General features: G+C 40.8%; 3 protein-coding genes across 3 annotated transcripts; all 3 read left to right on the forward strand.

Moving 5' to 3' along the window:
• The first annotated feature begins 143 nt into the window (after positions 1-143).
• LOC113574881 (NADPH oxidase organizer 1-like) lies at positions 144-3,548 on the forward strand. The gene is made up of 8 exons (XM_035533744.2): positions 144-301; positions 389-469; positions 560-623; positions 713-893; positions 1,009-1,202; positions 1,375-1,488; positions 1,631-1,748; positions 2,077-3,548. The coding sequence occupies exons 1-8, from the start codon at positions 239-241 to the stop codon at positions 2,564-2,566; spliced, it is 1,305 nt and encodes a 434-aa protein (XP_035389637.1). The 5' UTR covers positions 144-238; the 3' UTR covers positions 2,567-3,548.
• Positions 3,549-13,049: 9,501 nt separating this feature from the next.
• On the forward strand, positions 13,050-14,557 carry neurl2 (neuralized E3 ubiquitin protein ligase 2). Its single transcript, XM_027006124.3, has 2 exons — positions 13,050-14,019; positions 14,149-14,557. The coding sequence occupies exons 1-2, from the start codon at positions 13,287-13,289 to the stop codon at positions 14,262-14,264; spliced, it is 849 nt and encodes a 282-aa protein (XP_026861925.1). The 5' UTR covers positions 13,050-13,286; the 3' UTR covers positions 14,265-14,557.
• A 116-nt stretch (positions 14,558-14,673) lies between these two features.
• msrb1b (methionine sulfoxide reductase B1b) lies at positions 14,674-16,323 on the forward strand. The gene is made up of 4 exons (XM_035533873.2): positions 14,674-14,819; positions 15,172-15,314; positions 15,463-15,588; positions 15,728-16,323. Exons 1-3 carry the CDS (start codon positions 14,765-14,767, stop codon positions 15,583-15,585), a joined length of 321 nt encoding a protein of 106 aa, XP_035389766.1. The 5' UTR covers positions 14,674-14,764; the 3' UTR covers positions 15,586-15,588; positions 15,728-16,323.
• Positions 16,324-16,382: the final 59 nt, after the last annotated feature.

Below are 16,382 nucleotides of genomic sequence, written 5' to 3' on the forward strand. Positions count from 1 at the left end.
GTTTGTCAGTTTATACAAATATGCACAGAGCACATTTTAGGAAGGTGTGGCACTCTATCACGTAGTGCACGTTTCATCTGCTAAATTAGCAGGTACCTGTTCCTTCCTTTGCAGAAGTCACATGGGACACATTTACTCCGCCTTTAACAGCCTGAGTGCGCTATAAATTAGATGCCCGACGAATGAAACGTTACAACAGTATTTGTTTTATCGCACTTTGACGGCTGCTGAAATCACAATGGCTGATCGCTTTCCCATCGACGTCCGAATTAACGGCATAATGTACAAAGAGAAGACCAAAGTAAGATGACAATGTGTGATGATTAAATAGATTTTTATGTATTATCATTAATTACCTGTTATAACATATATTACCCTTCTGTTGCAGATGTACATGACATCCGTGCTGTGGTCGGATCAGACCGAAGTGACCGTGTGTAGATCCCTCCAGGACTTCAAGGAATTTCATGTAAGATTAATAGGAAACTTTTTAATATGAAAGAACACCAGTTATCAGTGCAGTGTAATGTATTCCCTGTCTTTTCCACTTTTCGAACAGAAGCGACTGAAAAAACAATTTGCAGTGGAAAATCAACGAGAGAGAGTGCTCCCCAGATTCAGAGGTACATCTTTAATTTGTTTAATTCCCATTAGTTAAATCCATCGAGTCTTTCAGCATTGCATCATAAAACGGTTGACAATCTTTTGTCAGGTCAAATGCTAAGGATGAACTTTCAGAAGTCCCCAGCTATGCATGTACGTCGTGGAAGGGCTCTGGAGAAGTACTGCACTGAGCTTCTGAACTGTGACCCCAGCATCAGTGGTGCGGCAGACGTCATTCAGTTCTTCCTTCCCAAAGAGCAGGAGTTGCAGCCAGAGTTTGTGCAGAACAGGTGTGTTGCACTAATTTTAATAACACAACTTTACAAATGTATAATATCACCTATCTGGTAGGCTATAGAGGGTTTTTTGCAATGTTTTAATACTGTTCTTTCCCATCCCTGGCAGTGTGATGATTTTTCAACCAGAAGCTGTCCCTAATGGCTTGGCCAGTAGAAAGCTAAGCTCTGGGAACGTGACGCAGCCGTATGTCACCCAAACATATCGGTGTGTGGCTCCATATGAGACGAAGGACACTAATAATAGACCATTTAATGTTGCTGTGAATGAAACACTGGATGTTCTCATCAAAGACCAAGCAGGTACACTGTGCATCCTCCCTCCTCATGCTGTAAGGGCCAGTCTGGATAAACTAACACTGAGATAGGGAGAGGCATGTTTCACCTAGTGCAAGAGAAACTGTTCTCCTGCAACAATATTAATTAAGCTATGTAGGTTCCATGATTTCTTATTGCATGTGTACTTCTCTGTTAGGATGGTGGCTGGTGGAAAATGAGTCCAAATGTTTAGCCTGGTTTCCTGCTCCCTTCCTGGAGATATGTGAGGACGAAGAAGAAGATGATGAACTGGATAACGCAGCTGCTCAAAGTAAGTTAAGGAGCGTGTACTGATTTCTAGTATGTCTGTCTTATGAGTAGGCGCATGGTGTACATTTGCTGGGGGGTTTTTTGTTTGTTTTTTTGGATGCCGTAAAGTTTTTCTCATTTTTTCCTTTTTCTTTGTCCCCTAGCTCCTCTGTACTGTGCTGCAAGGAGCTACACTGCTAAAACAAGAGATGAGTTATCAGTGGCCATTGGCACCATACTGGAGGTGTTGCAGAAGTCTGACAATGGCTGGTGGCTTGCTAGGTAATTTAGTCTTTAGTCTTTATAGATATTATAGCCAGGAAATGAGGACATGTCTAAACCACTGCACCAAAGTGTCACGAGGGTCTGACTATTACACAGATCAGAGATTTATCAGAGACTGGACGATAATACTATAGCAGTGCAACAGAGGATTACAGGACGTAATACTAACACTGTGCTATTGTACTCTAGATTATGTAATTGCTTTCTAATGACTCAGGGTTGTTTTTTTCAGTGAAATACATGGATTATTTAAGAGCCCTTGCTGTTATGTGGGTGATGCTGAATGACTATTTAATAGTTACTATTTGTAACTGTTCTTTTACAGATACAATGGGAAGACAGGCTATGTGCCCTCCATGCACCTGCGGCCGTACACGGACCCGATGTCCGGCCTGCAAAAGAAGCTCTACTGCTGCACCCTTAACCAGACCCCCACAGCCACCCTGGAGGGTGTCCCTGAGCGTGAGTGCAGCACTCCTGCCCAGTACGACAGATCCAACAGCTGCTCAGACAGCATTTGCAGCAGCAGTGATGGCATGGACGTCAGATTCCACTCCGTCAGTTCTATGGGCTCGAGCTTTGAGGATGAGGAGGACACAGGAAAGCCAGAAAGCGATTCAGAATCTGACAGCGCACACAGTGGCGTGTCTGGGGAACCGCCAAGCCCTACCGATTCAGAAAGCGGCAGACTGCCAAGAATACCACCTCGTCCACGCACCCGAGAGATCCTCAGACGCTGCACCACCTACACCCGCAAAGCTGCCCTGGCAACCCAGTCCCAGCTATTCCCTGAAAGATTTGGCCCTAACAATTAGAGGGAGAAACCATCTGGAAGATATTAGACCAAGTGCTTACAATTTGTTATGTTGCATCTATGTTATGCTTTGGTTTACAGTCTGTTATTCCGGTCCGATACGGTGTTTATGGTTCTTTGAACTCATGGTTTGCTTGCAAGTGCAATTCCTTAAGCAGGGGTTGGGTTCTTATGCCATACATATTAGGACGGCATACATTTTTTACAGCTGATGCTAATTCTGAGTGCTCAGCTGTATGTGAACATGTCTGAAAATGGCTATGGTTAAGTGGTAAAGGGTCAAGCCAAGAGACCTCGACCTATTCATGAAAAATGCCACTTTGCCAAATTACTGATTAAATTAATATATGGTGACAATGTGACTATACCAGCAATGCCGGTACCCACAGAGTAATATAATTTCAGTTAGAAATGTCTTGTAGTAATACAGGTTTTTAGTCTATACATAATTCTCATACTTCAGTTGTTTGGCAGGTGACATATTTATCACGTTATCAGAAAAAAGAAACACTAGGTAAAATAAGGTAAATATGTTCTGCTATAGTGAAGGTCATTTTATAACATGAATCATTTTTCATCTTCTACTAAGAAAATTGTAGATTCGTCTTGACTCTTATTAACTTTGTATTTTTTATATATTGTACTTTTCATGTACTGTATTGTACTGTATATGATCAAACATTGTATTCCATAGTGGAGATTTATCATGGTAAAAGTGTTTGTACTGCCTGTGTGAACAAAATAAATATTGTTTACTTCTTACAACTTGTTTCTTATTTTAACCAAATTCAGAATGCTGATAAAACTGGACTCAGTTAAAGTGTTGTCTTTTTGAGTATTAATGTATGACTGGGCAAAAAGTTACATATGTCAGCTTCTGTAAGGAGATTACCAGTAAACGTGAAAAATGCTGTTTTTTCCCCCTCAGTTATCTCAGGATTAGAATTTCCTGCTTCTTATTAAAGATTTATGTATGTAGTGTGTGAACTATGTTGTGACTGTTCCTGCTCTCAGTTCTATCTCTTGTAATGTACACTGTGCATCCTCCCTCCTCATGCTGTAAGGGCCAGTCTGATAGATAGATAGATAGATAGATAGATAGATAGATAGATAGATAGATAGATAGATAGATAGATAGATAGATAGATAGATAGATAGATAGATAGATAGATAGATAGATAGATAGATAGATTCATTCTTTCATTCATTCATTCATTCATTAATCCTCCCTTCCTGAATATTTTTGCAGATGAAGAATATAGACATGATGAGCTAGATACAGTAACTATTCAAAGTTACAAGAGATCCAGTTAATTACATGAATTACATTAATTACTTCACTAATATTGGTGGTGTTGGACCTGATCCAGAAGTAAACAGAGAGGACAGTGGACTTTGTAGGGAGGTGGTCAGTCTTAATAGTTTAGAAGGTGGCAGACTGCCAGAACTATGAAGGTTTTTCCCTCGCCCACAAACCCGCGAGAGCCTTACCCGCTGCACCATCTACACCCACCCTCATAGCTACTCTGGCAACCCAAGCCCACCTGTTTCCAAACAGATTTGGCCAGCAAAAGGGAGAAACCTGTTGGAAAAGATTAGACAGATTCCATAGACACGGTTACTTTATTGTAAATGTTTAGTGTTGCACTTCTATTAAGCTTTGGTTAACACTTTGGTTTGTCAGTTTATACAAATATGCACAGAGCACATTTTAGGTTTCCATCTGACAGTTACAGTGGTAAAACAGATTCTATTCTATTTATCAGACCTGCCAGGTCAGTAATTTCCAGTCATGTCAGGTAAGAGGTGACACTTTTTTTCACTTTTGAAGTGAAAAATAAAGCTTTATGACTTTCATTATTCACATTATATTACTCTGTTTTATTTTCATCAACTTTTAATGCATATTTTCGTTTCCTCCTTAATGCTCTGGATGCTACTTGTTTATTATGTTTTGTTATTTTTGTGCCATTCCATTCTGTTTTTCCCACATACCTCACTATTATAACATTCATGCCATTCAAAGGATTCTTGCTGCTGTCTGTAAATGCAATAAATATTACTTTCTTACAGCTTTGTACAGCCTCTCTGGCTTTATTCATGCTGGATTAAAAATAAAAATCAAGATTAGAATTTTTAAAAAGCGGTGACTCAATCACTAATGACAGCAGCAACAACCAGATGTCAAATGCTTTGAGCCATTTACCAGACAAGAGTATGTAAAACAAAGGCTTGCATTACTGGTATTTCAGCATGGTCCTTCTCTTGAAATCTCACAACAGACGATGTATAGAGCACAGCTCAGTTTTGTTATCATTCCTGTTTGGCGTAACTGTCACTTCTACATCTACTTCCGACTTGCGCTTCCATGATCAAGGCATTGTGTGCAAAACGAACGGCATCTATGAGTGTCTGAAGGACGCTAACGCGAAGCGTCAAGGATAATTAATTTCAAATTAAACAAGTTACAGATGCGGGTGATAATGATCTATAAGTAGGTGATTAGGACAGGAGAAGTGATCGGAGAACATTACTGGTGGATGTCACTGACGCTTGAGCGCTGTCTTGGTAGGGCTGTCTAGCTAACAAGGCGTGACAAGAATATTTATGTCAAATATGGAATTCGTTTCAAGGCTGAGTGGGTGATGAATGCATAAATACTAAACTTGCATAAGTTAAATTTACAAGCATAATCAGACACCGTTTGAGTCATTAAATTATTTTTGCTAGCTACAAGTATAACCGTTTTTAAAGTTACATAGTAATAGAATAACAAAACCAATTATCGTTATGACCAATTATTGATAATACCACGTGTTGTTCTGATGGCAGTTTTTTTTAATTAGGCTAATTATGAATAAAATAATGTTATGAATATTTAACAGTACATGCTGGAATAATTTCAGCTGGTGAGAACCTAGAAGTTTCTGCTACTCTGTTACGAATTTGACCCAGCCCACTAGTTTCGCAACATCCAGACCGAGATCACTTCCTCCTGAGTAATAAACTAAACTGAGTACTAAACAGGGTAACCCCTGTTTATCCCCATCTGTTCCCTTTTAAAGACTCCCGTTCTCTAAGACCTCTTCGCGAATTATACGCGAATTATTGTCATCCTAGCATGTGTACCCAGCCTTCTCTGCGTCTGTTGATTTTTCTACCGACCACCGTTTTCTTCCCAGACTACGACTCGATCCAAGCCCTTCGGTTCACACTGGACTCACCCTACCGGTTCTTGATTCTTGATCTGACCGACTACTCTTTGCATCGTGATTGTCCTGGTTAATAAAGCCGACCCTACAAACCCCTCATGCAGTCCCTACATGTATTGTGACCCCATTAAAGCCTTTCTTTTGTTGATCCAGACCCACCTGTGTTCTAACGTTCTTGACATACTATGCTTGAAAGCCTGAATCAAATTCCCAGCACAGTACTGGATTTTAACCAGTTTGCAGATATGAAATACTGCACCATGATGCTTGTGATGCTTTTGATCTATTATGCTTTTATAGTATAATGTTACATTTGCAAAGATTTAATTAGATTGTGAAGGCAATTTAATTGTGCCTTTACTGTGCCTTCACACTCTATAATGACTTAATCCTTTGTGGAGACCAGGAAGCAAAGATTTTGTTTTACAAGAAAAGGTGTGTGCCATACAACAATATAATATACCTTAGCGTCTGGAATGTAAGCAGAAAGATTTCCTTATTCCTGACACTCTGCTTTGGACAATGAGGGAAACGTCCCTGTTATGGGACACTCCATTCCAGGTTTTGTCTTCCATTTCCTCTTCCTCCAGCTTCACCTCAATACCCCTCCACGCCCACCAGAAGTTAGCATCTTAGCCACTGAGGTCAGATGGTACATCCCTCTGATCATTAGCAACTATCTTTTATGGACCGCATATTGTAGAGAGAACTGTACGTGTGCACAATCATTTCTTTTAATGTTCCCTATTTCAAAAAAATTCTAAAGGATAAATTATTTTTAAAAGATTGCTCGATTCTTGTTTTAATCAGTGCATTTTTTTTTATACTTGGGTGTGTTATACTTTGTACGTGTGTTTTCAGGCTGCACGTGTCTCTCTGAAATCGAAGGGCTAGAGGGCATGAGGTAGTCATTTTCTCTCTAAAACATGTGACTTGATTTCTGGGTTTTATCATTACTTGCTCAGGAGGGGCATTAATAGCAGCACTAAGTAAAAAGACTCATGGATGAAGAACAAACATTTCAGAGATAAGCTATTTATGTACAAATTAATCCCTTCTAGTACCAGTATATGTGAGCAACACATCTTCTGGCATATTTTAGGGGAAAATATGACAAAGTAGACATATACTTTTTGAACAACTGTGCCACGTCACTTGTTGGGGAAGAATGTTCCTTCTTTCTGTGTAATGTTCCTGTTTCCTCTTCCTGTTTTACAGAAGTGATTTGAATCCTCTTTATAAAACAATGCAACACACAAACATGTTGCATCATGTGATGACTCACTAGAGCCAAGTTAAAAGATGTACATGAATAGAAGGCGTGCAAAATAATCCACAGGCACCCTTGGGGCCTTGGGTTTGGTTGGAATGAACTTTAGGAATGAGATGATATCATCTGCTGGTAACTAAAATGTAAAAAAACTCTAAGGTTCTCTCAATTCTTGACTAATGCCTTCAGATCTGTGTTTAAATCTCAGGTTTCCTAACAACACTTTTGGGAAACCCAGCCTTGTTTTGATATAATAACATTATGCTGTTACTAATGTCCAAACTATGACAAATATGGGCAATTTCATAGTTAATAGGCATGTAGGCAGGAAATTAAAAAGTATTACAGTTACGTGTATTAGACTGTGGGTTTACCTGCAGAAAACACCACAATGGTTTTTCAAAGACCCAGTCAGAGATCTCTGTGCCAAGAGAACAGATTTGTAGCCTCTAGAGCTGACAGCCATTGAAAGCTCAGGGCTTCCCATAGTAATCCCTTTATTCACTAAGAAAAATGTAGATGGCACTAAAACAGGGCACTGCTGGGTGGTATAAATGTTGTCAGGTTCTAACCACACATGCCAGTCATGCTAGAATGCAAATGAAGCATAAAAAGGAAATGATTAATAGATTTCTAAATCATCCACAGTCAAATGATCCCATCTGGATACGTGTATTGTTCGGGTGGATACATGGCAGCACATATTTGGACTTGGTGCACAGAACATGCATCATGTCTCTGTCAGCTGTGATCTTCTAATGCTGGAACAGTGGGACATGGTGAGTTTTGACTTTACTATTCATTGACTTTAAAAGTAGAAATCTGATTATTGCTTGACCCATGTATACCTGGGGTATTCCCATTATCTGAATACCCAAGTAAATGCTTTGATCAAATTACTAACAGAATCTAATTTCTTGCAGTGATCAGATTATTAAGTGTACGCAAACACACTTATTGCTGTATAACAATACAGGTTCAGAAGGAGACCCCTGGGTAAATGAATGCACTCTAACAGCTGGGCTACAAATCCTTTTTTACCACTGGCCAAAGACAGAGCTGACAGTGCAGAGTACATCTGTGCCGTTTACATGTCATAGATCCCATGAAGAATATTAAAACAACAGAAACACTACAGTGTCTGTTTTGCCGTGTACAATGGTCTGATAAGCATTATTAGTGTCGTCGTCATCTTCATCATCATCATCATTCTCATCATCAGTATACAAAAGAGAAGAGAGCACTATTGCAAATGCCCACCATTCAAAGCAAAATTTACTGCAAATTTCAAGTGCCACCTTGAGGTCTATTAGGGAGACTTGCAGTGTTGCCACAGAAGCCCAGAGGCTCTACAGTGTTGAAGCCTCATCAATGCTTTTGTGGTGAAATGATGAATTTTCATCATTTTTGTGATTTAAAAAACAAGAAACATATTTCACAGTAAGCGGTGGATGCACTTAGAAAACAAATCTAAAATTTGAGGCGATGCTCCATTTGGTGGTGTTTTCCAAAAATGTCGGCATAAATGTAAAGGCTTTTTGGACTGAATACGTCCACGAAGTACCAAAATTGCAGTAGTGTATTTTCACAAGTGGCCACAAGGTGGCGCTGACGTACGATGCAGGTTGTAGGTCTCATTGGAATCCGGAGAGCAGGCCAAAGCGTTTGCTGCAGGCTGCTGCGATGCTGCCAGAGCGCATCAGGGGTACATACATGTCATCCGTGTTCATCAGAACAAATACTTTCAGTAACAGAATTACAACAAAACAGATTGGTAAACTATTTGATAACTTTGAAAGAATAAAACATATCCTTACTGTGCACACCACAGTTAACCAATTAACCAAGATCGACCACAAATGTTCACCAACAAAGGAAAGATGATTTTGGGAAGGATGAAAACAAAATGCATCAGATGTTTAACCTTAAACTCGTCCTGCAGCTTCTCTCACGTCTCTGTCACGTGGCTGAATGACACCTCCTGCTCACCTAGTTTGGCCTTGAGAGAAACACAAAAACACTGCATGAACCATTTGCTCAAGTTTATCCACAACTAAACAATTCCGAATCATTTAAATAGTTCGGAGATGTTTCCATTTAAATTTACAACGTATTTAATACTCCCCTTTCTCATCACTCTAGTTGAAAGTGAACCAGATGACACTCAGATCCATGCCGATACCAAATTATCTTTTGTTAATATATCAGCTTACTGCGGACAGCTAACGGATTTCCCATGAGCATGGACTGTACCATATTCTGTCTGTTTGGGGAGGTGCAATGTTGACAGCAAGTGTTCCAGAAAGTCCTTGAACTTCAACAGTGAGTAGTAGAGAGGTGTTGACATCTCCTCAATCTTCTTTTTGATGTGCTCATTTTCAGTGACCTTCTGAAAGTACTGGGATTTAGTCATTTTGTCAACACATCTCAAAATCCTGCATCCTGTTGCTGCCCCCAGCAACGCTGCAGTAAAGAGGAGAAGTCAGAGAGCCATCAGCAGACATCTGGGCTGATCTAAGTGCCAAATCTAAAGAATGGCTCAGGTGTAACGTAATATCATGGCGGGAGCATCGTGCACTGAAGAACGAACATAACAGAGAAAGTCAGAAGCAGTTTATGTTTATGGGAAGAGCTGTCTGCCTTCTGTCACTCATCTCATATTTCAATCACCTCTCGGCACCCGGAAGACTTCCCTTGTCTCCCAGAATTCCTTGAGGCTTAGCGAACAGAGCCAAGTCTTCTTGTAGCTGCTGCCAAGCAAAGCCAGCAAGAGCCTCCATCTCAGCCACACGCTGACAGTGTAACAGCACAACCCCTCCAGTAGGATCACAGCCTACTGAAGTGGCTGTGAAATGCCTTTACAAACCCACCTCACACGGCAGGTGCCCAACTTTGACAGGTTTCTCCTGGTCTCCAGGGTCCTCTGGAGGCTCCCTGTGTAGACAGCATCTGCATTTGCAACCTTTATACTTACGGCAGCAAAGCCATCAGAATCTATGACTTGTTTGTGTGAGTGATGACATCAAGCAAATTGATTTGTAGATCAAAAATAAATTTAAGTCAATTAAACCTTAATATGAGTCTTAGTAGAGATTATATGAGTGCAATCATACAGGCTACCAATCACGCACAATTAACCTTAACATATTTGCATTAGGTTAGGCTGACTCACAGTGATCATGTTATGAGTTCTAAATTTGAAAAACATTAGAATCACTAGATTTATTTCAGGGGTTTTTTTGTGATCTTTCCACTTACACATATTTTGTTCAACTTTTTCTGAATCCTGTGAGACACTTGACCAGCCCAGTACTTCTCACAGAGAAAGTTCCAGAAGATTCTTCCAATCAGGGCACTGATCCAGCTAGTCTGCATTTCATCTCCATGATAACATATATTCTGGTATCATAAAAATAATCCAACATTGTACATTACAGCATATTAGGTGGCACACTGGAGTCATGGCCATTCAGATGGTGCTCTAATTGTAAAACGACCAGAGGTAATTGATTAAAGGAATACAATGCTGCTTCTTATCAATTCCCACACTCCCTACAGCCCTACTGGGAACCAGGATGTCACTAAATCTATTTCCTGAACAGTTAATTAACTTTATCCAAGTACATTAGGCAGTGTGAGGAAGCAGGCACATGGTAATTGCATAGAGAAGGTATTTGCCCCATTCCTCCTTCTCCCTTCCTGTTCTTGCAAAAAGGTTGTAGAGTGGGATGTTGTGGATTTCTCAGATCTGTGCGCATCAGACTGCACGTCTGCCATCTCCGGTCGATCCTCTCTCCCAGCCAGAGTGATGCAGACCGGATACTTCCTGTTCCATACCCTCTTATGCGCCAGTGCCAGGGGCATCAAGAACAAAGCAACAGGCTTTCATGACCTCACACATTATTTCATCATAACGACATGCTGATTGGGCCCCGGAATGATTGGAAATACTTTCACCAGAAACACCCATAATAGTGAGAAACCTTGCTACCTTCCCGCTAGAGCATCCGAGAGGGGGCAAAGCTCTGCTCGCGGTCCGACTCGTCGCAGGCGGCCCGGCATGGGACGCTGTTGCAGGGGTAGTCCAGCCGAAGACAAGCCCATCCAGTGAGTGCAGAAGTGACTGGTTGCGACCGGCTCATTCAGCCAGCCCTGACACACAACCACACATCCAATCTATTAACATCTGTCATGATCCCTTGGCATCATAACATTATCATCATAACATTATTGCCTGAACGTGAAAAGAGCCCCAGTATTGTCACTGCATCATTTCCTATGGTTATCTGTTTCAAATACCTCACTGTTTCCGTTTACCAAATGCTAGAGATTTCGAAGCCAGACAGTCTGACTCCCGAACACTTCTAACTGTGAGGCAGTGGAATGAAATAGATGTCAGAGGTGTCACTTTGCTCAGAGAGCAGCATCTTGCTGTGACAGGCCGTGGGAGAGTGCTGCCCTGTGTCAGGTACTCCTGGGCAGAGTGAGTCCCATGCCAGCACTCTAACCGCAGCCTTGGCATTAATTGCACACTGTGAGGTTCAGTGCACTGTACTAAATTAATAAAGCCCCAAGGACAAAGCTCTTGCATTAATAAAAGTAAAGGCTCTAGTTTAACAGTTGCCTTGGCAACACCACTGCTTTCCTCTGCATTCTGAAGCTGATTATCCTGTATTGTGCTTATCTATTAATAAACATTTTTCTGTTGTGGAAAAATGGTGCGTGATCCTAGCGAACTTGCTGAGGCACTCGTGCACGGTCTCAGACCGCTTGCGGCGTTTGTCTGCAAGATCCGCTTTGAGACAGGAGGCTCTGGTGAGGACAGGGCAGCAGCGGCAGGCCCTTCAGGGAGTCCGGCGAGGACGGACGCATGTGCATGCGGAACGCAGCCAAGCGGAGGGCCCACTCCTTGCCTGTGTGCACAGATCAAGGGCCTGAAAGGAAGCTGAGGGGTTTCTGTGTGAAAATGATCTCCTAGTCATTACGTCCCAGTCACCCTCCGGACCTGTCAGATGAAAATTGCTTACGGGAAATTACTTACCCTTCAACAAATGTCCGTTCTCTGCGGCAATGTCTGAGAATTCTGCGCATACTTTTGGCTCAATATCTTGAGTTGTCCACCTTCAAAAACGCTGCAGATTCTGTTGACCGCTCCGCACTTTTTGAACACCAAGGCTTGACCATTATTAACTAAAGACAAACAGGCTGAAATGATTTGTGAAGATGGATGGAAAACTCGATTTGTTATAGATGGGAAGCGCACATATGGGATGAGGTGCACGTATGGGCACGTGCCGCTTGGCGCATTGGGGAAATTACAACTCAGATTAAACGGACAGATACTGGTCCATTATAGAGTAGTGAGACCACATAAAACAGCAGATTAGAATTTGCGCCTTTATCCAGATGTGATTCGGTGAACAGCAGTTGATTATGGAGTGCATAACAATGGTCCACTTTAATTTTTTTTTTTACATTTTCACATTAGTGAAAAGGAGCACTAAATAAACTGAAATGCTGCCCACCAAACCCAGAATTTTAGATGGTAGCAGATCCACTGCTGAATGTAAGAAATATCCCTCTTTCCAGCAACCCCCAAATGTCACTGAGTGCATCACCCTTCGACACTGTGCCAGATAGTAAGGTAGGGAAAATCAAATCTATTCTGGCCTAACAAAGTGCCCTATATTACAACACTGAATAAGATATCATAACTGAACTGATTAGACCATGTTCTCATTGCAGTATAATGCTTCTTGAAACACCGTTATGTAATGCATGTTGCATTTGCTGTATCATTGCTGAAGCAATGCCAAATTAACATGTTCTAATAGCTAAAAACACATTTATATTCAATATCACGTCACACGTAGGTGACAATTAGCTGCCAAAAGTGGATTATTCCTATTTGGGTGTTGTAACTCCTCCCAGATAGCCTTATCAACTGTGCATACTCGTCATCTGTTTCAAGCTGCCAGTGACACATGCAGGGGTTCAGAAATAGCCACTACTTTGAAACTAGAACATTCTCCTAGCCACAGTGTGTTGAAGCATGTGGTGGAGTTATTTAACTGCCCTACAAAATGTATTCAACAAGGACTAAGTAGGGGACTTGGGAAGAAATATAGTTTCTGATCTTTAGTGAAGTGTAAAAATCTGTTTCTGTAGTTTTTACTACTTTTAAAAAAAAACTTTTCTTATGCTGGAAGCTGATATAAATTGTATAATTTTTTTCTTAAATGGCTGTGATTCTGGGACAGTTCATGGAGTTTCACCCGGTCCATGGTACCAATGTGAGATTGGACAACTCTGGAACTAAGGCCACCCGGGTTGCAAGTTTTGCAAATGGAATTTGCTTTAGCAAACACCCTCTGAACCCTGGAGAGATCTTCCTGGTGGAGATCGAGGACAAGGAGCTCGGCTGGTGTGGCCACCTCAGGATCGGCCTGACAGCACGTGACCCTGGAACGCTGGTCACAGTGCCTGAGTACTCTCTGCCTGACCTGGTAGACCTGGGAGACAGCTGGGTGTTTGCAATCACTCGGAACCACAATAAAGTTATCGAGCAGGAGGCTCACGAGCACGCAGGTCAGGCGGCAGAGATGAGGGCAGCAGACGGTGGAACCGAGAGGGAAAGCATGTCTAGAACGTTTTTTACTGACACCCACCTGTATATAGATAATGTGTGCATACCCAAGGACAAGCTGGTGGGACGGAGTCGGCCTGGACGGTTCAGTCACATCCTGGACGATCTGTACAAGACCAACATTTTGCCTCCCACTGCCAGGCGTAGTCGCATAGGGGTAGTATATGTGCCCAAAGGGCAAAGCATTGCTGATATGCATATTGTCATCAATGGTGAGGACATGGGTGCCTGTGTCAAAGGAATTCCTACCGACAGGCCTGTTTATGCTGTCGTGGATGTATTTGCTGCCACTAAATGTGTCAGAATTGTCCAGGTGGACTATGGCTGTAAGTTCCATATTAAAACAAAATATCTAGATACAATTTACAATTTACATATGATTTAACAACTATATGATTTAATAACAACTGTAATGATGAAGTGATTATTTTCTTCACCCCCATCTTCTGTTGTAGTTGCCTCGCTGCAAACACTCTGCCGAAAGACTATTCAGAAGCATATTGTTCACAGAATGGCTTTGGACTGGTTGGAGCTCCCAGAGTTGCTAAAACATTTCTGCAAATTTGACTAACCAAGTGACAAGAGAAAGCCATTGTAAATGCTCTGGTTGAAGAAAATGTTAGAGGTGGATTGCAGCTGCTGCATATAGTAACAAATATATAATGGGCACTGTATTTCTTCTATAGTCATCGTCAGTGGCTCTGAGGTGTAAAGTTTTTTTTTCCTTATTGCATTATTTCTTGACAAAGCTTCTAAAACAAATGTCTTACAATATATGTAAGTTAATTGAAAAGATACTAATGAATATTTCACCTACAACAAAGAATATATTTTGTCATTTAATAAAACAAATACCTAAACTAGTCTGACCTCGTAGGTATGTTATGTCTAAGCAAAATTTTAACTCCCCATTGACTGTGATTAATAGGGTCCATGAAAGCGGTAAAACCCGCTTGTTTCAATGTTAAAAAAATATTACACTGCCATCTAGTGGCAGAACAAGCGTGAAGGTTGTGATTATCATGTGACCGGGATATTCTCGTCCAGCTCGCGGTTGTTATTTCAGTCAAAATGTCGTTCTGCTCTTTTTTCGGGGAGGAAATCTATAAAGACCATTTCAAACCCGGTATGCCATGGACTTAAAGGTTTTTTAGCTGGCTAGCGAAGTACTTGCTTTGGTTAGGTAAGTTAGGTTAGCTAACGTAGATTCTGGCCTTAATAATTTAGTTAGTCTAGATTACTAATATTGGCTACACATATAGCCTACATAAAGGCCCAGAGACTTCTACTCCTTTAAATTTGCTGACGAGTTTAATTCAAAATGACTGGCCACCACACTTAGCCTTACCGGCTTCTTATGGAAAATGTACTATTGTTTTGGTTTCGTAATTAGCACGTCATTACACAGCTAAAACATTTCTAAGCAAATTCATTATCGCCAATAACGATGGCTAACTATTAATTTTCTTTGTGTGCAGGAATATATGTGTGCTCCCAGTGTGAACACCCACTGTTTTCGAGCAGGTCTAAATATCCCCATTCGTCGCCCTGGCCTGCGTTCACAGACACCGTCCTAAAGGACAGTGTGACTAAAATTATGCAGTCCCACACAGCCTACAAGGTGAAAAGGCATGTTATAGTTAAGAAATATCTGTTTTACTACAGCTACGGTTAAAGTATTAGGTCAGGATTGTAGAACAGACGAATAAGTTACCGTATTTGGTACGGCAACGTTACATTTTACCAGTTTATATTGGGTTTGTGTGCAGGTTCTTTGTGGCAAGTGTGGAAATGGACTAGGCCATGAGTTTGTGAATGACGGCCCAGAGGAAGGTTTATCACGCTTCTGAATATTTAGTCACTCGCTGACGTTTGCCCCGAAAGATAATTAAGCGGTACAGCAATTAACTCTACTGCAACCACATAAATATGGGTGTGATGAGAAAGTGTGCTTTTGTTTAATGTTTTAGTGAATATTTTTTGAATATTTTGAGTTCCATTAAAAACTAATTACATACGCATTTTATTTGACAGATAAGGCTGGCGAATGCTAATGTGAGGAGTGGGGGGTGTGAAGATGTTCAGTAGCTGCTGATGTTCGTGCACTATTGGATGCCTACTGCTTGAAGCGCACAGGGAAAAGCCCAGTGGGGAGCTTGTGCCCGGATGTTTGTGGCCATCCTGTTTTCATGAAAAAAATGAAGCAATAAATATTTTTAGTAAAAATAAATATATTCATGTGTTAAACAGTTGTTATAACTTATTACATATAAAATGTAATTTTAAATATTCAACGTTTTCTGGAAACGTGGACACAAAATTATTAATGTTCTCAGGTTGTGTACTCATGTAAGTTTAACGTATTATAGTTTGATTCTGGGTTTTTACTTGTCTCCGTCTAGGCATTAATACTGAACAACTGTGTTGCACTTTATAGGTAAATGAAATGTATTCGTTGTATGCTTTTTTCTTTAAAGAATGTCGTTTTGTTGTCCATTTTCTCGCTGTTTGACTGTAACGCCTATAAATAATTTTTGTAACGATAAAAAGGGGCACCTTGGTAAGTCGACCATTACCTCCACTTCACGCATTTTGCCTCCATTACTAATCAATAAAAATACTTTAAGACATATATGTAAGTGATTTTTCCATACACACACACACACACACACACACACATATATATATA

This window comes from Electrophorus electricus, chromosome 15, assembly GCF_041902795.1.
Source record: "Electrophorus electricus isolate QZ-2024a chromosome 15, ASM4190279v1, whole genome shotgun sequence".
NCBI classification, from domain to species: Eukaryota; Metazoa; Chordata; class Actinopteri; order Gymnotiformes; family Gymnotidae; genus Electrophorus; species Electrophorus electricus.

Excerpts from the sequence above, each read along its gene's own strand:
- LOC113574881 (XM_035533744.2), top strand. The coding sequence starts at position 239 with ATGGCTGATCGCTTTCCCATCGACGTCCGAATTAACGGCATAATGTAC. Across the intron at positions 470-559 it reads AGGACTTCAAGGAATTTCAT|AAGCGACTGAAAAAACAATT; the intron begins GTAAGATTAATA and ends CTTTTCGAACAG. Across the intron at positions 624-712 it reads AGTGCTCCCCAGATTCAGAG|GTCAAATGCTAAGGATGAAC; the intron begins GTACATCTTTAA and ends ATCTTTTGTCAG.
- neurl2 (XM_027006124.3), top strand. The coding sequence starts at position 13,287 with ATGGCTGTGATTCTGGGACAGTTCATGGAGTTTCACCCGGTCCATGGT. Across the intron at positions 14,020-14,148 it reads TGTCCAGGTGGACTATGGCT|TTGCCTCGCTGCAAACACTC; the intron begins GTAAGTTCCATA and ends CTTCTGTTGTAG.